Source organism: Balaenoptera acutorostrata, chromosome 8 (assembly GCF_949987535.1).
Source record: "Balaenoptera acutorostrata chromosome 8, mBalAcu1.1, whole genome shotgun sequence".
Classification (NCBI taxonomy): Eukaryota; Metazoa; Chordata; class Mammalia; order Artiodactyla; family Balaenopteridae; genus Balaenoptera; species Balaenoptera acutorostrata.
In genome coordinates this window covers 11688569-11713602 of record NC_080071.1, presented here as the reverse complement: position 1 = coordinate 11713602, position 25034 = coordinate 11688569, and the positions used below count along the sequence as shown (strand labels likewise).

Sequence of the window (25034 nt, the reverse complement as noted above, 5' to 3'; positions counted from 1 at the left end):
AGAAAACCAAAAGGGAATGAATTGTATTCAAAAGAACAAAGGTGATGACAGTTTGAAGAAATAAGGAGAACTCAAATAAGACAAAGGATGGGGACTGAAAATAATCACAGACTTTGGGAACAAGAGTTTTCAATAATGACTTCACTGCAATAGTCTCCACAGAATAATGCCAGCAGAAGCTTTTGCCCCAGTCCATCTTTTATGTCTTTCTCTACCAACTTAATAAATATTGGTTTAACCACACACTTGATTCCTTGCCCTGGGATCTGGTACTATCCTAGCCCCCAAAAAGAGAAAATAAAGAATTCCATGAATCTCCCAGATCAGACACTTGGAATGAGGGGAGCCTTTTGCTATCTTTAATCCTTGGTTCTATTAATAAGACAATTTTCTTGTTCCTATAACAAAGCCTTCACCTTAATCTCCTCTGCAGAAAGCAGATGCTGTCAAGCTCTGAGAACCTAGCCAGTTGTTTTAGAGTCTGGAAGCTTGCCACTGAGCAAAGAGAACTAAAATAGGATGGTGCTGATTATAGTGCATAGTTAATTTACTGTTTACATGCTTTTTGTTTATCCTGTACCCACTTAGATGATAAGCTCCACAGGGGAAGAACTTCTGTCACTTGTCTTGCTCACCTGAGCGCTAAATAAATATTACTAACTGAATGAAAAAAAGCCAATTACAAAACACACAGCCGAAGGCTTCTGATGATATAATTTCAACCACCATGAGAATTTCGGAGCAATCATGGAAAACAGAAGAAATGCCAAAAGTCTGATCAAACCTAGTATTGCTAGGAAAATTTACACATAAAGAAGAAAAACTGAAATTATATCTGATGCCAGTGATCAAAATCCTAGGAAAACTGTGAGCGCTAATTATAATGAGTATCAATTTGATAATTAAACAAATTTCCAATAAAAAAAAGACAATCCCTCAAAAAACAAATTAAGTTGAATTTTTACAAACTTCAGTTTTAATGTACTTTTTTGAACAGTACACTAGATATTACTTTCCATCAAAATGGGGGATGGGTCCCATCCAAAAAAATGAGATGACAGAAAAAATATGTAACGGACGAAGGAGCAAGGTAAAAACCTATGAGACCAAAAAAATGAAGAGGAAATAGGAAACCTACCTGAAAAAGAATTCAGAGTAATGATAGCAAAGATGATCCAAAATCTCGGAAATAGAATGGAGGCATGGATTGAGAAAATACAAGAAATCTTTAACAAAGACCTAGAAGAACTATAAACAACAAACAAAAGGGGATGAACAACACAATAACTGAAATGAAAAATACACTAGAAGGAATCAATAGCAGAATAACTGAGACAGAAGAGCGAATAAGTGAGCTAGAAGATAGAATGGTAGAAATAAGAGGAGCAGAATAAAGAAAAAAGAATGAAAAGAGAATTGAGGACAGCTTCAGAGACCTCTGGGACAACATTAAATGCACCAACATTCGAATTATAGGGGTCTCAGAAGAAGAAGAGAAAGAGAAAGGGTCTGAGAAAATATTTGAAGAGATTATAGTCGAAAACTGCCCTAACATGGGAAAAGAAAGAGCCACCCACGTCCAGGAAGCACAGAGTGTCCCACACAGGATAAACCCTAGCAGAACACAGCGAGACACATATTAATCAAAATAACAAAAATTAAATTCAAAGAAAAAATATTAAAAGTGGCAAGGGAAAACAACAAATAACATACAAAGGAATCCCCCTAAGGTTATCAGCTGATTTTTCAGCAGAAATTCTGCAGGCCACAAAGGAGTGGCAGGATATATTTAAAGTGATGAAAGGGAAAAACCTACAACCAAGATTACTCTACCCAGCAAGGATCTCATTCAGATTCGATGGAGAAATTAAAAGCTTTACAGACAAGCAAAAGTTAAGAGAATTCAGCACCCCAAACCAGCTTTACAGCAAATGCTAAAGGAATTTCTCTAGGTGGGAAACACAAGAGAAGAAAAAGACCCACAAAAGCAAACCCAAATCAATTAAGAAAATGGTAATAGGAACATACATATTGATAATCACCTTGAATGTAAATGGATTAAATGCTGCAACCAAAGGACACAGACTGGATGAATGGATACAAAAACAAGACCTGCATACATGCTGTCTAGAAGAGATCCACTTCAGACCTAGGGACACATACAGACTCAAAGTGAGGGGATGGAAAAAGATATTCCATGCAAATGGAAATCACAAGAAAGCTGGAGTAGCAATACTCATATCAAATAGACTTTAAAATAAAGAATGTTACAAGAGACAAGGAAGGACACTACATAATGATTAAGGGATCAATCCAAGAAGAAGATATAACAATTATAAATAGATATGCACCCAACATAGGAGCACCTCAATACATAAGGCAACTGCTAACAGCTATAAAAGAGGAAATCGACAGTAACACAATAATAGTGGGGGACGTTAACACTTCGCTTACACCAATGGACAGATCATCCAAACAGAAAATTAATAAGGAAACACAAGCTTTAAATGAGACAACAGACCAGATAGATTTAATTGATATTTTTAGGACATTCCATCCAAAAACAGCAGATTACACTTTCTTCTCAAGTGCACATGGAACATTCTCCAGGATAGATAACATCTTGGGTCACAAATCAAGCCTCAGTAAATTTAAGAAAATTGAAATTGTATCAAGCATCTTTTCCAACCACAACATTATGAGATTAGAAATCAATTATAAGAAAAAAGCTGCAAAAAAACATAAACACATGGATGCTAAACAGTGCACTGCTGAATAACTAAGAGATCACTGAAGAAATCAAAGAAGAAATGAAAATATTTCTAGAAACAAATGACAATGAAAACACGATGGCCCAAAACCTATGGGATGAAACAAAAGCAGTTCTAAGAGGGAAGTTTGCAGCAATTCAACCTCACCTCAAGAAACAAGAGAAGTATCAAATAAACAATCTAACTTTACACCTAAAGCAACTAGAAAAAGAAGAACAAAGAAAACCAAAGTTAGTAGAAGGAAAGAAATCATAAAGATCAGAGCAGAAATAAATGAAATAGAAATGAAGAAAACAATAGCAAAGATCAATAAAACTAAAATTTGATTTTGAGAAGATAGACAAAATTGATAAACCTTTAGCCAGACTCATCAAGAAAAAAATGGAGAGGAACTCAAATCAATAAAATTAGAAATGAAAAAGGAGAAATTACAACTGACACCACAGAAATACAATGCATCCTAAGAGACTACTACAAGCAACTATATGCCAATAAAATGGACAACCTGGAAGAAATGGACAAATTCTTGGAAAGGTACAACTTTCCAAGATGGAACCAGGAAGAATTAGAAAATATAAATAGGCCAATCACAAGTAATGAAATTGAAAATGTAATTAAAAATCTTCCAGCAAAAAAAAAATCCAGGACACGATGGCTTCACAGGTGAATTCTATCAAACAGTTAGAGAAGAGTTAACACCTATCCTTCTCAAACTCTTCCAAAAAACTGCAGAGGGAGGAACACTCCCAAACCCGTTCTACAAGGCCACCATCACCCAAACCAGACAAAGATATCACAAAAAAAGAAAATTACAGACCAATATATCACTGATGAACACAGACGCAAAAATCCTCAACAAAATACTAGCAAACAGAATCCAACAACACATTAAAAAGAGCATACACCGTGATAAAGTGGGATTTATCCCAGAGATGCAAGGATTCTTCAATATATGCAAATCAATCAATGCAATACACCATATTAACAAATTAAAGAATAAAAACCATATGATCATCTCAATAGATGCAGAAGAAGCTTTTGACAAAATTCAACACCCACTTATGATAAAAACTCTCCAGAAAGTGGGCATAGAGGGAACCTACCTCAACATAATAAAGGCCATATACGACAAACCCACAGCAAACATCATTCTCAATGCTGAAAAACTGAAAGCATTTTCTCTAAGCTCAGGAACAAGACAAGGTGTCCACTCTCACTACTATTATTCAACATAGTTTAGGAAGCCCTAGCCACGGCAATCAGAGAAGAAAAAGAAATAAAAGGAATACAAATTGTAAAAGATGAAGTAAAACTGTCACTGTTTGCTGATGACATGATACTATACATAGAAAATCCTAAAGATGCCACCAGAAAACTACTAGAACTAATCAATGAATTTGGGAAGGTTGCAGGCAGGATATAAAATTAAGGCACAGAAATCTCTGGCATTCCTATACACTAACAATCAAAGACCAGAAAGAGAAATTAAGGAAACAATCCCATTTACCACTGCAACAAAAAGAATAAAATATCTAGGAATAAACCTACCTAAGGAGGCAAAAGACCTGTATGCAGAAAACTATAAGACACTGATGAAAGACATCAAAGACAATGCAAACAGGTGGAGAAATATAACATGCTCCTGGATTGGAAGAATCAATATTGTAAAAATGACTATCCTACCCAAAGCAATCTACAGGTTCAATGCAATCCCTACCAAATTACCAATGATATTTTTCACAGAATTAGAACAAAAAAATTTACAATTTGTATGGAAACACAAAAGACCCCAAATAGCCAAAGCAATCTTGAGAAAGAAAAACAGAGCTGGAGGAATCAGGCTCCCTGACTTCAAACTATACTACAAAGCTACAGTAATCAAGACAGTATGGTACTGGCACAAAAACAGAAATATAGATCAATGGAACAGGATAGAAAGTCCAGAGATAAACCCACGCACCTACCATCAACTAATCTATGACAAAGGAGGCAAGAATATACAATGGAGAAAAGACAGCCTCTTCAATAAATGGTGCTGGGAAAACTGGATAACTACATGAAAAAGAATGAAATTAGAACACTCCCTAACACCATACACAAAAATAAACTCTAAATGTATTAAAGACCTAAATGTAAGGCCAGACACTATAAAACTCTTAGAGGAAAACATAGGAAAAACACTCTTTCTCATAAATCACAGCAAGATCTTTTATGACCACCTCCTAGAGTAATGAAAATAAAAATAAAAATAAGCAAATGGGACCTAATTAAACTTAAAAGCTTTTGCACAGCAAAGGAAACCATAAATAAGATGAAAAGACAATCACGGAATGGGAGAAAATATTTGCAAACGAAGCAACGGACAACGGATTAATCTCCAAAATATACATACAGCTCATGCAGCTCAATATCAAAAAAAACAAACCACCGAATCAAAAAATGGGCGAAAGACCTAAATAGACATTTGCAGATGACATGACACTACACATAGAAAAGAAGAAGACATACACATGGCCAAGAGGCACATGAAAAGATGCTCAACATCACTAATTATTAGAGAAATGCAAATCAAAACTACAATGAGGTTATCACCTCACACCGGTCAGAATGGCCATCATCAAAAAATTGACAAACAATAAATGCTGGAGAGGGTGCAGAGAAAAGGAAACCCTCTTGCACTGTTGGTGGGAATGTAAATTGATACAGCCACTGTGGAAAACAGTATGGAGGTTCCTTAAAAAACTAAAAATAGAACTACCATATGGACCCAGGAATCCCACTCCTGGGCATACCATGAGAAAACCATAATTCAAAGAGACACATGTACCCCAATGTTCATTGCAGCACTATTTACAATAGCCAGGACATGGAAACAACCTAAATGTCCATCAACAGATGAATGGATAAAGAAGATGTGGTACATATATATATATAATGGAATATTACTCAGCCATAAAAAGAAATGAAATTGGGTCATTGTAGAGATGTGGATAAACCTAGACTCTGTCATACAGAGTGAAGTAAGTCAGAAAGAGAAAAACAAGTATCGTCTATTAACGCATATATGTGGAATCTAGAAAAATGGTACAGATGAACCTATTTGCAGGGCAGGAATAGAAACGCAAACGTAGAGAACGGACGAGTGGACACAGTGGAGGAAGAGGAGGGTGGGATGAATTGGGAGATTAGGTTTGACATAAATACACTACCATGTGTGAAATAGATAGCTGGTGGGAACCTGTTGCATGGCACAAGTAGCTCAGCTCGGTGTATAACTGAATCACTTTGCTGTACAGCAGAAATTAACACAACATTGTAAATCAACCATACTTCAATAAAAAATTTGTTTTAATTAAAAAAATTGGGGTCAGGGGAGACTGGTAGAAAGGCTAAATATGCAACAAAGTCACTTTACAATGGAAAAGTTTGGGGAATGTTCTGAAGAGTTGGTAATGCCTCAGGGATTTAAAGGACTTACTTGGAAGTTGGGGGGAAAATAATGAATTTGTATAGGTAAAGAAGTGAAAACTTTTAACAGTCTAGTGTAAAAGCTTATTTATTTATATTGGTAACTTCTTACTACATTAATAAAAATTAGCATATTAATATATCACACAGGTATACCAACAATTATTTTTAAAAATAGTTTTAGTTTTTAAATCTAATTGTAATATCAACACATGCTCATTATAGTAAATTTGGAAAATATAGAAAAATAGAATAAAGAACATAAAAATCACCCATAATTCCAGCACCTAAATATAACCATTGTTGGCATTTTGTTGTACATTCTTGTTCTTCTATGCACATGTAGAAATGCTTTAAACAAACCTTCAATAATTCTGCATCCTATTTTTGAAATCTCACATTATATAAAGATCAACTTCCTGTGCCACTAGATACTCTTCAAAATAACAATTTTTAATGGTTGTATGATATTCCATCCTACAGACAACGTATAAGTTATTCTTAACAACCCTGTTCAGAAATCTTTGACATCTTCACTAATTATTTTTCTTGGGAATGATTCCTAGAGGTAGGACCACGAAATCAAAAGGTATAAACATTTTACGGTTCCTGACATATGCTGCCTAATTGCTTTCCAGAAGGAACATACCATTTTAAATTCTCTATACCATATATAGAATGTCCCATTAAAGAAAATTCTTTATTACTTTGTGAATAATTTTTCCTTCACTTAAAATTTTAAATAATATATAAATAAGTAAAACTAAAATACATTTTAAATGATAAGAGTACCTTAATACAAATCTGAGCAACTGAATTGGTATGAGGTGTCTACCTAAGACACCCAGCCAAGCAAAGTTAGTTACTGAAGCACCAGAAAGACAGCTCCATGAAAAGGATCAAGAAGATATTATAAGAATGTAACTAGTATTAGTTTTATATCCAAATAAGAAAAAAGTCGGAATTGTACTCTTCATGCTCCTATTCAAAGAAAGTACACTTAAGTATTCCTTAAGGAATACTGAACTGTCAAAGAATATTGTAAATAGAAATTCTAGGATCTCAGGAAAAGAAATTCAAGACAGTAAAATGTAATATACTCAGGTCTAAAGAAAATGCAAAATAAAGTTGCTAATTAGATTAACTGTTAATACAAGAGACAGTTTTACAAGGTACAGTACCTGATTAGAACTGGCTTTTTCAAGTCTGTCAATCATAATTTCAAATTGCAAAGGCTTAATTTCCATCTTTCTGTTAAGTCTATTTAATAAGGTCTCATCTTCTGAATCCATATCATAATCTGGTTGTTCGTTGTCTAGATTAAAGGCTAGAAAAGAAAAAAAAAATTCTTCAAACTCAGGAGAAATCATGGAGTTATATAGTGTTTATATTCAACCACAGAATACTCCCAAAGTATAAAGCATTGACCAAAGAGGAGTTCATGAGCAGACATCAAAAATTTGGTTTTAGAGACTCAGTTGAAGAAAAAATAAATTTTAATTCATATATGATTTAAAGTTTCACAGAACAGTAAAAACAGCAACTAGAATTTTTTATTTTAAAAATAAAGGGTCACAAATATATATATTAAAATATAAAGTAGCAATTATAAAAAAAGATATTTATTCACATGGTAGTTGGTAGCATAAAGAGAAGCTATGGAACAGAATTAACAGTCCAGAAATAAACTCAAGTATAAAATATATGATGGGAATGGCATTTCAAATCACTGGAGATAAAACAGATTAAAAAAAAAAAAAAGAGGTGCTGGCTTGACAGACTAGTTTTCTTTAAAAATAAATAAATAAATAAAATTAACATTTGCAACATTATAGATGGACCTGAGGGCATTATGCTAAATGAAATAAGTCAGAGAGAGACAAATAATGTATGATCTCACTTCTACGTGGAACCTAAAAAACAACCCAAACTCATAGAAAGAGATCAGACTTGTGGTTACCAGAGGCAGAGGGTGGGAGGAAGGGGAAATAGAGGAAGGTGGAGGAGGAGGAGGAGTATGAAAGATAAGCAAAAATTGAAAGGAAAGTATAATTTTCAAAATTTCACTTTTTTGGGGTACAGTTTCTTCTCTTGGCTCTCAGCCTTTATCATCCATTAACAAAGAGAACAACCAATATGGCACGTTATCAAGAGATACTGCTTGGAATATTCTTAGGGATGTGAGCTAATAGCAAGAAATCTGCTGTTTAAAATGAAATCTTCTTTAAGGATTGTCCAGCTCTGAGAAGTTGAATTCTGAATCTGCCCAGAAATTTATTTCTGGGCCCCTGAAGTCAACTGCTTCTTTTTATGAACTGACAACAATCAGCATGAGGTACTCACTAATATTTAGAATGGACCACTATAATTTGATTTACATTAATACTATAGAAAGTATAGACATTCCTGCTATAACATGATATATGAGTTCCTCAAAAAAAAAAATCCTCTATATGCAAAATTGTACACCAAAAATAACAGGCTTATGTAAAATCTATGTAACTTTGTGTTATCAGAGTCCAAGCAAACCATAAACGTTACAGTAGATGGCCACGTAAGCCACTCAGAATAGCTGGCTACTACCTCAAGGGATACTAAAAACGCACAAAAATAACAGAATGGAATTGCTGGCTTGCGGATACTGAGAGAACACAGACTGTAAGGGAACCTGCCGCTATATGAGAGCTGTGCAAGGCTGGGGGGTATACTTTTCTGGGAAAGGAATCTTAGGTGCAGGCACTCATTTTTAATTTTTTTAATATAGAGTTGAAAGGACTCTTTCCATGTCAAGCAGCCAAGGACAAGCCTTTGCTCCTCCCTACTGAAGATTTTAATCCTGTTGCTATTCCAGCCCCCTTTGGCAAAGAAAAATCATAAAAGAACCAGGACAACTTCCATGTAGTATTGACCTCATTCCCCCCTTTTATTGATTGTTGTTGAGCTAACTGGTATCATAAACACTTGTGCAGAGTAGTCTGTACAGCAAATCTGTATTACTAAGGACAAAAGTAATAATTTTATCTAGATTACCTGTCCTGATATTATTTTTCTTATAAAATCCTAAATGATACAGATTCCCCATGTCATAGCTCTTTTTTAAAAAAAAATATATTTATTTATTTATTTTTGGCTTTGTTGGGTCTTCGTTTCTGTGCGAGGGATTTCTCCACTTGCAGCGAGCGGGGGCCACTCTTCATCGCGGTGTGCGGGCCTCTCACTGTCGCGGCCTCTCCCGTTGCGGAGCACAGGCTCCAGACGCGCAGGCTCAGTAGCTGTGGCTCACGGGCCTAGTTGCTCCGCGGCACGTGGGATCTTCCCAGACCAGGGCTCGAACCCATGTCCCCTGCATTGGCAGGCAGATTCCCAACCACTGCTACCAGGGAAGCCCCATAGCTCTTTTTGTAATGAATGAGATATTGTTTATAAATCTACCAACTGATAAATAAATGAGAGAAATGTATATAAAAATATTTCACAGGCAATCAACTACATAATTATATAAGCATCTATGTTACTACTCACATTCAATTTGCATTCAAAGGGCTCTTTTTTGGATGGGGGTGTCAAGAGAAAGTGTTTTATTTTTTTAATGTGGTAAAACACAAGTAACAAAATTTATTATCTTAACCATTTTTAAGTGTACAGCTTAGTGATATTAGGTACACTCACAATGCTGTGCAATCATCACCACCATCCATCTCTAGAAAGCACAAGAAGGATTTTATAACTTCCTACTACCATGTCTTGCTTATGCTACCAAAAATATGGATATACTTAGTACTGTCTAGAAATAATACCTATCTCCTACATGTGTCACAGAAACAGTTTACAGAGTAAATCAAAAGATGTTTGTAAAACATACAAAATCCTGGTTTAGTACTAATTCAATTTATTAAGTGCTTACTTAATACGTCAGGTAGAAAGCTAGGTATAGTAGATGAAGAGATGAATCCCTGTCTGTAGTTCCTCATTTGGAGTATGACAGTATTGACTTACACTTGTAAACACTGCTGTATAGGAAAAAAACTTTCTGCCTCTCAAGATTTTCCTCCCAAACACACATACCTGATGGTCACTGGGCTTAGAACATTGTGTGTGTGTGTGTGTGTGTGTGTGTGTGTGTGTGTGTGTGTGTTTAAAAATCATTACTTATTTATTTCTCCCGCAGTGCATCCCAAGTCTCTACTACATCTGGTTAGTTCCAAAACTATTCAACTCCAGAACCGGTCCAGCAATGCAGCTGCCTGCAGCCAAGCCTGGGAAGTGTCAGATACCTGCCAAGGTGTTGTAAGGCATGGGCTGTGTCCAGAGACGGAAGTGTGGAAAGCAGTCCTCCCAGTACCACTCAGCTCCACGTCTGTCAAGCACCTGGCTCAGGTGGGGCTTAGAATATTGTTTGTTCGTCTTAACAAAGTATTACAGTATACCCTTTGAATTACATGACCATATCCCAGGAAAGATTACATCTTTTCTGTCCTCTGATTTAGAGGAGCAGTATGGCTATATATCATGCTTCTTTTGGATACTTGCAGTAAAGAGGTTAACTTGGGTACATATTTCTGAATTCTAGTTCTTTGGAAGGGAATTGCACCCCTGATGGATACTGCGTGCTACTGATGAGAACGATTCAATTTCCATTCCAAATGAGTAAACCCTTTTAAAACAAGCCTGGCAATATCTCTCATGTTCTTCCTTTCCTACCAGGTCCCAGGCAATATGGCTCTAGGGAATAAAGAGAAAAAAGGCCATTCTGCCATCATAAAGAGAGTGACCAGAGAATACACTACCAATATCCACAAACACATCCATGGAACATGCACCTTATATATCGAGAAATCTGAAAACTCACCATGAAGGAGATGGAAACACCTCATGTGTATACTGCTAACAAGCTCAACAAAGCTGTCTGGACTAAAAGATTAGGAATGCACCCAACCATATTTGGGCTTGTTTATTCAGAAAACATCATTAACATGAAGATTTGCTGAAGAAGCTCTAGACACTGGTCACCTATGTACATATCCTCACTTTCAACTTGCAGAGGGACAGGAGAGCAGTTTACAAATCTGAAGACCAGAAGGCTTTGCATTTCTTCCTTCCACACAGCATAGAGTAATAGGCATCTTGTAAAACAATGGGCAAACTAGGGTCATCTGTGTGGTCTACAATGCATCTAATAATAAGCTGGTCTGCACCAAGACCCTAATGAGAAACTGAACTGTGCTCATCAATAGCACACAATACCTAGCAAAGGTACAAGTCCCGCTATGCACCGTCCCTGAGTCACAAGGGGCAAAGCTGACTCCTAAGAAGAAAATTTAAACAAGAGCACTCAAAAAATTTAAAACAAATATGATTAAGAAGGAAAATTTCTGAAGGACTTCCTCCTCCACAGCAGACAAAGCTTCCTGAGAGCTTCGCTTCAAGGTCTGGCCAATGTGATCAAGTTGCTAAGCAGATCGCTTTATGTGCTCAAGAGCGAGAAACTGGCGTTCCATCTAAGGAAGATCAGGGCCCATAGAGGCAGACCCTTCTCCTTCCCATCTTAGTTCAAAAAACAAACAAACAAACAAAACCCCAACAGACAGTTATTATGATAAAAAGTAATTGTTTAAAGTCACAATAAAGTTACTAACAAGGAGAAAGAAAAGGGCTGTCCAATCCACCTTGAATACTTCCAGTGAAGGGGCAGACAGATGTATTGTTTGACAGCTGCTTCTTACACTGAGTAAGAAGACAGTATCTGTCTTGTATATCTCTTCTTCCACACCTCTAACAATTGTTTACTTTCACATTAAAGAAAAAATTTTCACCTAAAAATTCACTCATCCACACATTTTTTTCTTCAATTTGAAACAGGAACAAACCATAAACAATACTCTTGAGATTTAAAACAGTTTCACATGTGGATAAAGTGATATAAACAAGAGAACAGCAACTCCTGATTTTAATTATTTTTAATTATCAAAATTACTCCATTTTTATTAGGGAACATTTTTTACCTAAAGTTGCTTGTCTTCTGAACAGGAATCAAAGAAAAGGCTGCAGACACTAAAGGCCATGAGAATGGAGACAATATTTATTACTATGCTTTCAGATTCCTTTCCTTACGAGTTTATTTTCTCTGAAGATCAACATATATCATTAAGGGTCTATAATGTGCTAGGTTCTAACAACAGAAAGGAAGAATGGGAATACTTCAGATTGTAAAAAAATTTTTTAAATCTATGTGCAACCTGTCACGAGGAAAACTAGAATAAACAAAATATGCTGGGAGATCTAGACTCCAATTACCTTTACCCGAATTATATAGTAGTTACTCTTCTTTAGTAAACAGAGGGTAAAAATCTTAAAAAGTAATAGTTCTGGGACTTCCCTGGTGGTGCAGTGGTTAAGAATCCGCCTGCCAATGCAGGGGACACAGGTTCGATCCCTGGTCCGGGAAGATCCCATGTGCCACGGAGCAACTAACCCCGTGTGCCACAACTACTGAGCCTGTGCTCTAGATCCTGCAAGCCACAACTACTGAGCCCATGCGCCACAACTACTGAAGCCTGTGAGCTCTAGGGCCCATGTGCCGCAACTACTGAGCCCACGTGCTGCAACTACTGAAGCCCACGTGCCCAGAGCCTGTGCTCCACAACAAGAGAAGCCACTGTAATGAGAAGTCCGTGCACTGCAATGAAGAGTAGCCCTCGCTCGCCACAACTAGAGAAAGCCTGCGTGCAGCAACAAAGACCCACCGCAGCCAAAAAAAAAAAAAAAAAAGTAATAGTTCCTAAGGGTAGTTGCAGACCAGAACCCAGATGTTCAATTAATCATGTAACTCCCTTTCCTTGTGTTGGTGGAAAAACAACAGGTGTGGAGGAAAATTACATAACTAAAATATGGTTACTCAACAATATTTAATACAGTAAAAAATCTCACTGTCATAAAGTAAACTTTGGATAATTTTCATTTTTAAAAAGTTTTTTTTCTTATTCCTGGAATCCATTTTGAATTTTCTCTTTCAAATCTCCTTGTTACCTTTTCTTTTTCTAGTACACCAGGGTCATGTTAAAAAGCAAGACAAAACAAAAAAGTTTACAAATAATAAAAAGTTACACGACCTAGAGTTGGAAACATCTTATCTTACAGATCAGAAAGCTGAGGTTAAGAACTTTGGTGAATTGAGCACAGGTTTCAGGGTCTTGACTCAGAGCTCAGTGCTTCTCCCACTATACCACACAGATGCTAAATTAAACCCTTCTAATCATAAGAGCTATAATAAAAAGTTCTTTGACTGTCAACGGGAAATAAATTAAAAGACTGTTTTTGTTCAGCCATGGACTTAAATGATTAAGATAATAAATTACATACATTTAATAACCAAAGATAAAAAGATTAATTTACAAATAAAACAAATGCCAGTTGACTACAATGCATGTAAAAGAAGATACTGCGAACCCAGTGCACCAGGCACTCAAGGATTTGTTAAAAACAAACAATAAAAATTAAAATGAGAACAAACTCTAATAAGACTTTCCCACTTAAAGTTATTTTACATCTAGAAAATGTCCAACGTTTACCTATGAATCATCAATGATAATTTTTTTAACGTAAAAAGAAGCAACATTATACAAAGCTCCTACTTTCATGCATCTTCAAATTTCCTAAATGCTTACTTCTGGACACTATTTGCCAATATCCAATCCCATTTTTCTTTTTTTTTTCTTTCTTTCTTTTTTCCCCCAATCCCTTTGATGCAAGCAACAAAATAAGACAGAGGCACTAGAGCACCTTGTTTTGTAAAGGTTCTTCTTTGAAAGTATTAACAATAACACTTATAAGAGTGTCATTCACTTAAAAACTCTCTAGTCTACCTCTTCTTCCAGCTCTGCATTTCCTTTCTTATACAACTTTCCAAAATTATGTTTATTAATCCTTTGAACCCAGTAACAACAAACACTGACTATACAACATGTACAACATGTGTAACAGGCTCCCTGCTAAATTAAGATAGATAACAACATCATAAAGCATAGAGAGAGTGGTGAAAGGTAATTCCAGACAGAGAGGGTAGCAGGAAAAAAGACAGAGAATATGCTTAACTACAAAAGGCATAAATTATCAATAATGAGTTTGGATAGGAGGTTATATGACACCAATGTACCTTCAAATAGTAGGACAAAAATTCAAAACCATATGTCCACGGAAGCTGTATGCACATATATAAAATGTATATATATTTTTTAAAAGTAGAGTTGAAGAGTTTTACAAGTCTAGCATCAGCAATGCTATTGCATATCTAAATCGCAGTTAAATGGAACCCAGTGTACATTAAAGTGGGCTCTGACCAGGTAGACCTATGAACTAGGAAGCAGTTGGAATAAAACATCTTCCCAAGATCCCATATACTTAACTCTAAGGAAGTCCAGGGATCTGACAAAGGCTCATAAGTCTCTCCTTGACATAAGTATCATCAAAGCCTTTAAAACAGTGTTTCTCAAACTTAAGCATTCACCAGAATCATCTGATTGAATCAAACAGATTGCTGAGCTTGATGACCAGTTTCTGACCCAGCAGATCTGGAGTGTGGCTTGTGAATTTGTATTTCTAACAAATTCCCAAGTGATGCTGGACAACATTTTGAAGACCTCTAACCTAAACCCAAGTCTTCACTCTTAAAAGATTATAAACTTTACTGATTCCTCATGTGAAATACAATGAATTTTAAAAATTCTTTTATTGTTAAGATCCTCAAGCTTCAAATAACTTTCAAAGATACTTAATGACGAACTAGTATATCTCAAAGTTCAGAAGCAACCCAAGCACCATCTCCTCCTCTGCTTGGAGCTCTCCAAGGTTCTGATAACCTCCAAATCTAGCTGTTCTAAATGTTGTACCAAGAGATCATATGAATCTTGATAAAGTCAGAATTCTTGACTTTTATTCTCCAAGATTTCCTACTGTTATAAGACTTGACTAGAGACCTTACTTACACTTTATTCCCAATGTACAGAAAAAGAAAGTGAAGTGCAGAAGAGTTCAAGGCCACTTTTTACAAGATTATATAGTGATCCAAGGCTGTCTACCAACTAATTTATTCTAAGAGGAGTTCCAGGTTTATACTATAATCAGGATTATTCTCGTAGTCTTTCTGCTGACTAGCCAACAAACTACATTCCTCTCCCACTTTGAAGAATTCACTTTTTATATAAACAAAAAGTATTACTGGTCAAAATCAGTAGCAATGACTACAACTATGGGAACCACAGACCATGAGAATGGGTAAGTGGATACTCTGAATTTTCGGGTAGAGATTTTCATAGTTAGAGAAGGGAAAGAGCCTAATGATATCAGATAGGACCCAGGGGGTGTGATAGTGATTTAAAAAAAAAAAGGTGTATAAAGATAATGATCCCTTCATTCTCCCTCAAATTATGTTTTTTCTTATTAGTCTTCTCTTTTCTCCTCCTTCAGATTCTTCCTCCCGTGTTTTCTAACAACTCAATAGACAACTGGGCAAGTAACAGTTCAGGACATAAAAATGCTAATGGATTCTAAACACATGAAAAGACCCTCAACCTCATTCATAATAAGAAATCCAAATTAAAACTATACTGAGAAATCAGAGTAAAGTCTGGGTTTTAGGTAATAATAATAACGTACCAATATGGTTTCTTAGATTCAACACATGTGCCACGGTAATGCATGATGATAATATTAGAGGAAACTGAAACTGGATGAGAGGTATACAGGAACACTCTGTACTACCTTCACAACTTTCCTGTAAATCTAAAATTTTTCCAAAATCCAAAGTTTATTAAAAAAAAAAAAGTACTACTGATACACTGAGGTGTATCATCTCTTACCTACCAAACTGGCAAAAATCAAAAAATTCAAAAGCAGTCTTTTGACCAGGATATGGGGAAATAAGCTCCCTCATACTTTGCTAGTGGACATACAAACTGGTATAACCCTTACAGAGGGCAATTTGATAACTTCTGTAAGAAAAAGATATAACCGTACCTTTATGAAATTCTTTATATTCAAAATTATTCAGTGAAGCACTATTTGTAATAACAAAAGACTGGAAACAATCCAAGTTTCCTTCCATAGGAAGCTGGATAACAAACTGGCACATCCCAAACACAAAGCACTACTTATGCAGTAGTAAAAAGGCATGAGGACACACTCCACATGCTGATACAGGGTAATTTCTAGACTATACTCTTACACATACACACACACACAAAATATGCTAAAGAGTACATACAGTGTGCTAATGTTTGTGTAAGAAGGGGTATAAGAATATAATTTCCTATGTACTTCAATTTGTGTAACAAAACCCTAAAAGAATAGACAGACTAATAAAAGTGGTTACTTATAAGGGGAGGGTGACTGGAGTAGAGGGTAGACAGGGATGAAGTTGTTTTTGCATATTTTTATTTTGGAATCTTCTAAATGCATTATCTATTTAAAGATAAAGTAAAATCATGTCACTTTGCGACTCTAAAAACAATTGTGTGTTTTAAGAAAATATTCTGGGTCTGTGATCCCTATGTACTGTGATCCCCAGATTCTTCTGTTCAAACCTCTTATCCTTCTCATTCACTCTCAACCAATCTTTCAACAAGTACAGTAGGAGGGCAAAAAGCCTCACTCAGACATCTGGGTTCACGCAGTATCTTGGCTTAATTAGTATAAACTAATTCTACAATTATATATTTTATATCAGTAAGAACACACATTCTATTAATATCTATAGTGTAAAATAATTAATAAATAAGTCACAGAAAGAGCACATATCTCTCTAGCCCACTAAATGGTCAGGAACTTGAGAAATTAAACAGCAGTATTCTTATAAAGAGACTTGTTTTAATGTTAGCAAAGTATTAAATGGACAAGTAAACTCAGTATACAGAAGATATCAGAAAGATTTAAAATAGAAATCTTAATAGATCTGAAAAAATCCAAACATATAAAACATGAATTAGAGAGCAATGAATAATTTCTTTTACAAAAAGAGACTCTTTAACTAAAGAAGATTTCACCAAATATTCTTTTCAAAAATCAGCCCTACGGTAGATATATCTCATTTTAAAATACACATTTTAGACTTCAAAACATATTGCAATGACACAATAATCAAATCTGTGTGGCTGCCATAAAGACAGACATACAGACCAATGGAACAGACAGTAAAGAAATAAACCATTATGTATATGACCAAATGATCAAAAAGGGTACCAAGGCTAAACAATGGAGAAAGGATAGTCTCTTCAACAAATGGTGTTGGGAAAACTGGAAATCCATGTGCAAAATATGAAGATAGCAAAAAAAAAAAAAAAAAATGAAGATGGACACTTATCTTACATCATATACAAATATCAACTTGAAACTCCTAGAAGAAAACAAAGGCAGAAAACTTCATGACACTGGATTTGCCTATGATTACTTGAATATGACACCAATAGCACAGGCTACAAAAGCAAAAATAGACAAATGGGACTGCATCAAACGAAACAATCTAAAGAGTGAAAATATGGAGTGGGAGAAAATATTTGCAAAACATATATCTGATAAGGGTATAACATATATCTTTATGTAAGAATATATAAAGAACTCCTACAACTCAAGAACAAAAAACCAAATAACCGATTTAAAGGATATGAATAGACAATTTGCCAAAGAAGATATACAAACAGCCAACAAGCATATGAAAAGATGCTCAACATCACTAAACATTAGGGAAACACAAGGCTACAATGAGATGTCATCTCACCCTCATTAGGATGGCCACTTCTAAAATAAAACACAACACAAAAAATTACACTTGGGGTGAAAGTGGAGAAATTGGAACACTGTGCACTGTTGGTAGGATGATAATATAGGTGCTGCCACCATGGAAAAAATATGAAGTTTCCTCAAATATTAAAAGTAGAATTACCATGTGATCCAGCAGTCACACTTCTGTGCATATATCCAAAAGAACTGAAAATAGGATCTCAAAGAGATATGTGAACACCCATGTTCACTGCAATGTTGTTTACAACTGCCAAGATAGGGAAGCAACCAAAATGCCCATCAACAGATGAATGGATAAACTAAATGTGGTGTATACATACAATGGAATATTATTCAGCCTTAAAAAAGAAGGAAATCTTGTCATATGCTACAACATGGATGAACTTCAAGGACATTATGCTAAGTGAAATAAGCCAGTCACAAAAAGACAAATACCACAGGATTCCACTTAAAGTAGACAAATTCACAGATACAAAAAGTAGAACAGTGCTTGTCAGGTACTGCAGGGAGGGTGTTAACAGGGAATTGTTTAGTTTCAGTTATACAAAATAAAAAATTCTAGAACTTCCTTTGTGGCGCAGCGGTTAGGAATCCGCCTGCCAATGCAGGGGTCACAGGTTCGATTCCTGGTCTGGGAAGATCCCACATGCCATGGAGCAACTAAGCCCATGTGCCACAACTACTGAGCCTGCACTCTGGAGCCCGTGAGCCACAACTACTGAGCCTGCATGCCACAACTGCTGAAGCCCACGTGCCTAGAGCCAGTGCTCTGCAACAAGAGAAGCCACCGCAATGAGAAGCCTGCGCACTGCAACAAAGAGAAGCCCCCGCTCGCCGCAACTAGAGAAAGCCCGCGTGCAGCAACAAAGACCCAACACAGCCAAAAATGAGTAAATAAAATAAATAAATAAAAAAAAAAAATTCTAGAGATCTGTTGTACAATGATGTGCATATAGTTAACAATACTGTAATGTATACTTAAAAAGTGTTAATAGAGAAAATTTGTTATGTGTTTTTTACCACAATAAAACAACAACAAAAACCCCATTTTAGGGACTTCCCTGGTGGCCCAGCAGTTAAGACTCTGAGCTCCCTATGCAGGGGGCCTGGGTTCGATTCCTGGTCAGGGATCCCGCATGCTGCAACTAAGAGCCCACATGCCGCAACTAAAGATCCCGCACACTGCAATGAAGATACCGCACACTGCAACAAAGATCCCAGAGCAGCCAAATAAATAAATAAATATTTAAAAAACAAAACAAAAACACCCATTTTAACCTGAATCAAATCCCAGGAAACAGGCAAACCCAAATTGTGGAACACTGTACAAAATAATTGGCCTGTACTCAAAAATGTCAGTGGCATGATGCACAAAAAGATTTAGGAATAGCCCAAAGCCGTCATGTGATGGCTGGATGCAACATATCATCTGAAGTTTTCCTTCACTATAAAGAATATTACTGGGGCAATTATTAAAATATAAATGAGGTGAACAGATTAGGTAATTGCAGTGGCAATTACTGATTTTGATAACTGTGCTTTGGTTATGTAAGAGAATGTGCTTTTAAGAAACACACACTTAAGTATTCATAGATAAAGAGCATGACCTCTGTAACTTACTCTAAAAGGGTTCAAAACAAAAATAACGTGGAAGTAAGGACATGGCTGAACTCAACACCACTATCAATCATATTATGGATATAATGGACATCCATGGACCACATCATCCAACAACACAGATTACACATTCTTTTCAAGCTCACACGGAACACTGACCAAGATACCACATCCTGGGACATAAAAAAACACCTTAATAAAATTAAAAGAATAAAAATCATACAACATCTGCTCTCACATCACAATGGAATTAAACTAGCAATCAATAAGAGAAGCATAGCTGGAAAATCCCAAAATACTTAGAGTTTAAACAATACACTTATAAATATGGTCAAAGATGAAATATCAAGAGAAATTTTAAAATATTTTGAACTAAATGAAAATGTAACTCATCAAAATTTGTGGGATGTAAAAAAGCAGTGCTTAGAAGAAAATTTAAGCATTGAATGCATATATTAGAAAAGAAGAAAGATCTAAAATCAATAATCTAATCTTCCACCTGTGGGAACTGGAAAAGGAAGAGCAAATTAAATCCAAAGTAAGCAGAATAAAAGAAATAGAGTAAGAAATAGAGCAGAAATCAGTGAAAGTGAAAACAGGAAATCAATAGAGAAAAATATCAACAAAACCAAAAGCTGGTTTTTGGAAAACATCAATAAAATCAATAAGGCTCTAGCCAAGCTAACTAAGAAAAAAGGAGACAGAACATAATTACTAATATCAGAAATTTAAAAATAGGGGCATCACTACCGAATCCATGGACATTAAAAGGATGGTCAAAGAATACTGTGAACAATTCTATGCCCACAAATTTGATAACCTTTATGAAACGGACTAATTCCTTGAAAGACACAAGGCCAAAACTCACACAAGAAAAAATATACAATCTGAATAGGCCTGTCTCTATTAAAGAAATTGAATCAATAATTAATAATCTTCCAAAACTGAAAGCACCAGGCACAGATGGGCTCACTGGTGAATTTTACCTAACATTTAAGGAAGAAATCATATCAATTCTCTACAATGTCTTTCAGAGGATAGAAACAGAGGGAATTCTTCCTAACTCATTCTATGAGGCCAGCATTACCCTAATACCAAAATCAGATAAAGACATTACATGAAAACTACAGACCAATATCTCTCACGAACATAGAAGCAAAAATCCTCAATAAAATCGAATCTAAAAATGTATAAAAAGAATTATACTCCATGACCAAGTGAGATTTATCACAGGTATGCAAAGCTAGGAAAAAAATCAAATGTAACCCACCACATCAACAAAGAAAAAAGTCAAAATTATATCAATAGATATAATTATTTCTGCTCTATTTTGGTTTCTGGTCAAACCAAAAGCCAAAACACTATTGGTATCATCAGATTTCTGCTCTATTTCTTATCCTATTTCTTTTCTTCTGTTTACTTTGGATTTAATTTGCTCTTCCTTTTACAGTTCCCACAGGTGGAAGATTAGATTATTGATGCAGAAATAATGCAGAAAAAGCATTTAACAAAAAAATGCTTTTTTGTTAAAAAGCATTTAACAAAATCCAACCATGATAAAAACTGACAGCAAACTAGGAATAGAGGGAAACTTCCTCAACTTGATAAAGAACACCCACAAAAAACTTACAGCAAACATCATACTTAGTGGTGTGAAACTAAGAGCTTTCCTACCAATATCAGAAACAATGCAAGGATGTCCCCTCTCACCACTGCTTTTCAACGTTGTACCAGAAGTCCCAGCTAATGCAGTAAGACAAAAAAAAAGAAAAAAGGAAACAAAAGCTATAAAGACTGGGAAGGGAGAAATTAAACTGTCTTTGTTCACAGATGATAAGCTTGTCTATGTACATATGTATATACATTCTATGAAAGAACTGACCAAAAACTCCTGGAACTAAGTGATTATAGCAAGGTTGCAGAATACAAGGTTAATAGACAAAAGTCAAACACTTTCCTATATACTGCAATAAGAAAGTGGAATTTGAAACTAAAAACACAAAACCATTTACATTAGCATCCAAAAAAATGAAACATTAAGGTACAAATCTAAAAAAAAATATGAAAAAGTTCTATATGAGGAAAACAACAAAACTCTGGTGAAACATATCAAAGAATTAAATAAATGGAAAGACAGTCATGTTCATGGGTAGGAAGACTCAATTTGGTTAACACATCAGCTTTTCCCAACTTGATCTAAAGAGTCAATGCAATCTCAATCGAAATCCCAGCAAGTCATTTTGTGTATCAATCAGTATTGACAAAGTGATTCTCAAGTTTATATGAAGAAGCAAAAAAATCCAGAATAGTCAACAGAATACTGAAGAAGAATAAAGTCAGAGGACTGACTTCAAGACTTACTATGAAACTACAGTAATTCAGACAGTGTGCTACTGACCAAAAAATAGACAAAAAGATGAGTGGAAGAGAATAAGAGGGTCCAGAAATAGACCCATACAAATACACTCAACTGGTCTTTGAAAAAGGAGCAAAGACAATTCAATGGAAAAAGAATAGTCTTTTCAACAAACAGTGCTGGGACAACTGGACACCCATATTAAAAAAGATGAATCTAGGCACAAACCTTACACCTTTCACAAAAATTAACTCAAAATGAATCACAGACCTAAATATAAAACAGACCTATAAATGTACTAGAAAGTAACATAGGAGAAAATCTAGATGCTCTTATGTTTGGTGATGAGATTTTACAAATACCACCAAAAGCAAGATCCATGAAAGAAAAAAATTAAGTTGGACCTCTTTAAAATTAAGAACTTCTTCTCTATGAAGGACACTATTAAAAGAATGAAAAGATAGCCACAGACTGGGAGAAAATATTTTAAAAACTCATATCTGATAAAGGACTCCAAAATATATACAGAACACTTAAAATTCAACAGTAAGGGACTTCCCTGGTGGCACAGTGGCTAAGAATCCACCTGGCAAAGCAGGGGACACGGGTTCAAGCGCTGGTCTGGGAAGATCCCACATGCCGCAGAGCAACTAAGCCCGTGTGCCACAACTACTGAGCCTGCGCTCTGGTGCCTGCATGTTGCAACTACTGAAGCCCGCGCACCTCGAGCCCGTGCCCCGCAACAAGAGAAGCCACTGCAATGAGAAGCCTGCGCACCTCAACGAAGAGTAGCCCTTGCTCGCCGCAACTAGAGAAAGCCTGCGCACAGCAACAAAGACCCAATGCAGACAAACATACATACATACATACGTACATACATAAATAAATAAAATTTAAAAAAAATCTACAGTTAAAAAAAAAATTCAACAGTAAGAAAACAAAGACCCCAATTAAAAAATGGGTAAAAGATCCAACAGACACCTCACCAAGGAAGATATACAAACTGCAATTAATGATATGAAAAGGTACTCAACATCCTAGGTTATTAGGGAATTACAAGTTAAAATAATGAGATACCATTACATACCTATTAGAATGGCTAAAATTCTAAATTGACAATACCAAAAGCTGATGAGGATACAGAGCAACATGAGCTCTCATTCACTGCTGGTAGAAATGCAAAATGGAATAGCCACTTTGGAAGTCAGTTTGGCAGTTTCTTACAAAGCTAAACACTGCCTTACTGTACAAACCAACAATTGCACTTCTAGGTATTTACCCAAAAGACATAAAAACTTACATCCACACAAAATCATGCTATTACTTAGAGTACATTTTTCATAATTGCCCAAAATTGGAAGCAACCAGGGTGTCCTTCAATAGGTAAATGACTAAACAAACTCTGAATTATCCATACAATGGAATATTATTCAATGATTTAAAAAAAAAAAAACAACTATCAAGCCAAAAAAAAATTAGAATAATCTTAAATGCATACTGATAAGTTAAGGAAGCCAGTCTGAAAAGCCTATGTACTGTATAATTTCACATATATTACATTTTGGAAAAGGCAAAACTACAGAGAGAGCAAAAAGATCAGTGGTTGCCAGGGATTTGAAGGAATGAATAGGTGAAAATACAGGGAGTTTTTATCGTAATTCAACTATAGGATAATGTAATGGTGGATCTATGACATGGATTTTTAAAAATCCGTAAAACTGTACAACACAAACACCAAAGAGTATGGACTTTAGTTAATAAGGTACTGACTACATTAACTGTAACAAATGTACCACACTAATGCAAGATAATAATAGTGGAAATTGTGTGTGTATGTGTGTGTGTGTGTGTGTGTGTGTGTGTGTGTGTGTAGGAGGTAGTATATGGGAATTCACTGTACTATCTGCTCAATTTTTTGTAAATCTAAAAATGTTTAAAAAAAACCTATTAATCCACTTAAAAATATGTAAAGGACCTGAACAGGCATTTGTCCAACGAAGATACATGAATGGCTAACACGTACATGGAAAGATGCTTGGCCTCACTAATTATTAGGGAAATGCAAATCACAATCACAAAATATCACCTCATGCCTGTTAGAATGACTAGCACCAGAAAGACAAGAGATAACAAATGCTGGTAAGTATGTGGAGAAAAGGGAACCCTTGTGCGCTGTCGGTAGGAATGCAAATTGATACAACCACTATGGAAAACAGTATGGAGGTTCCTCAAAAAGTTAAAAATAGAACTACAATATGATTCAGCAACCCCACTTCTGGGAATAAGCCAAAGGAAATGAAAACACTGTGTTGAAGAGATATATGCACCCCCATGTTCACAGCAGCCTTATTTACAATAGCCAAGACATAGAAACAACCTAAGTGCCCATCGACAAACGAAAGTTGTGGTACAATGGAATATTATTCAGCCATTAAAAAGCAGGAAATCCTGCCCATTTACGGGCATTATGGATTGACCTTGAGGGCATTATGCTAAGTGAATTGAGTCAGAGAAAGGTAGCAAATACTGTATGATCTCACTTAGAAGTAGATATTAAAAAAAAAAATTTCCAACCCCCCACCCCAAACTCATAGAAAGAGAGATCAGATTTGTGATTACCAGAGGTGGGAGGTTGGGGGAGGGAGAACTGGATGAAGGTGGTCAAAAGGTACAAACTTCCAGTTGTAAGATAAGTAAATTCTGGGGATGTAATGTACAACATGATGACTACAGTTAACATGGCTCTATGTTACATATGAAAGCTGTTAAGAGAGTAAATCCTAAGAGTTCACATCACAGGGGGAAAAATATTTTTTTTTAATTAATTAATTAATTTATTTATTTTTGGCTGTGTTGGGTCTTCGTTTCTGTGCGAGGGCTTTCTCTAGTTGCGGCAAGCGGGGGCCACTCTTCATCGCGGTGTGCGGGCCTCTCTTGTTGCGGAGCACAGGCTCCAGACGCGCAGGCTCAGTAGTTGTGGCTCATGGGCCTAGTTGCTCCGCGGCATGTGGGATCTTCCCAGACCAGGGCTC

The 25034-nt window shown here is 35.8% G+C and overlaps 1 protein-coding gene across 2 annotated transcripts in view; it reads right to left on the bottom strand.

Moving 5' to 3' along the window:
- The window catches only part of EPC2 (enhancer of polycomb homolog 2), a 106779-nt gene that overhangs the window by 33484 nt on the left and 48261 nt on the right, over positions 1-25034 (bottom strand). For both annotated transcript variants that reach the window (XM_007183034.2, XM_007183035.2), the window contains exon 3: positions 7421-7566. In XM_007183034.2, the coding sequence (XP_007183096.1) occupies positions 7421-7566 (146 nt within the window). The remainder of the gene's footprint in view (positions 1-7420; positions 7567-25034) is intronic.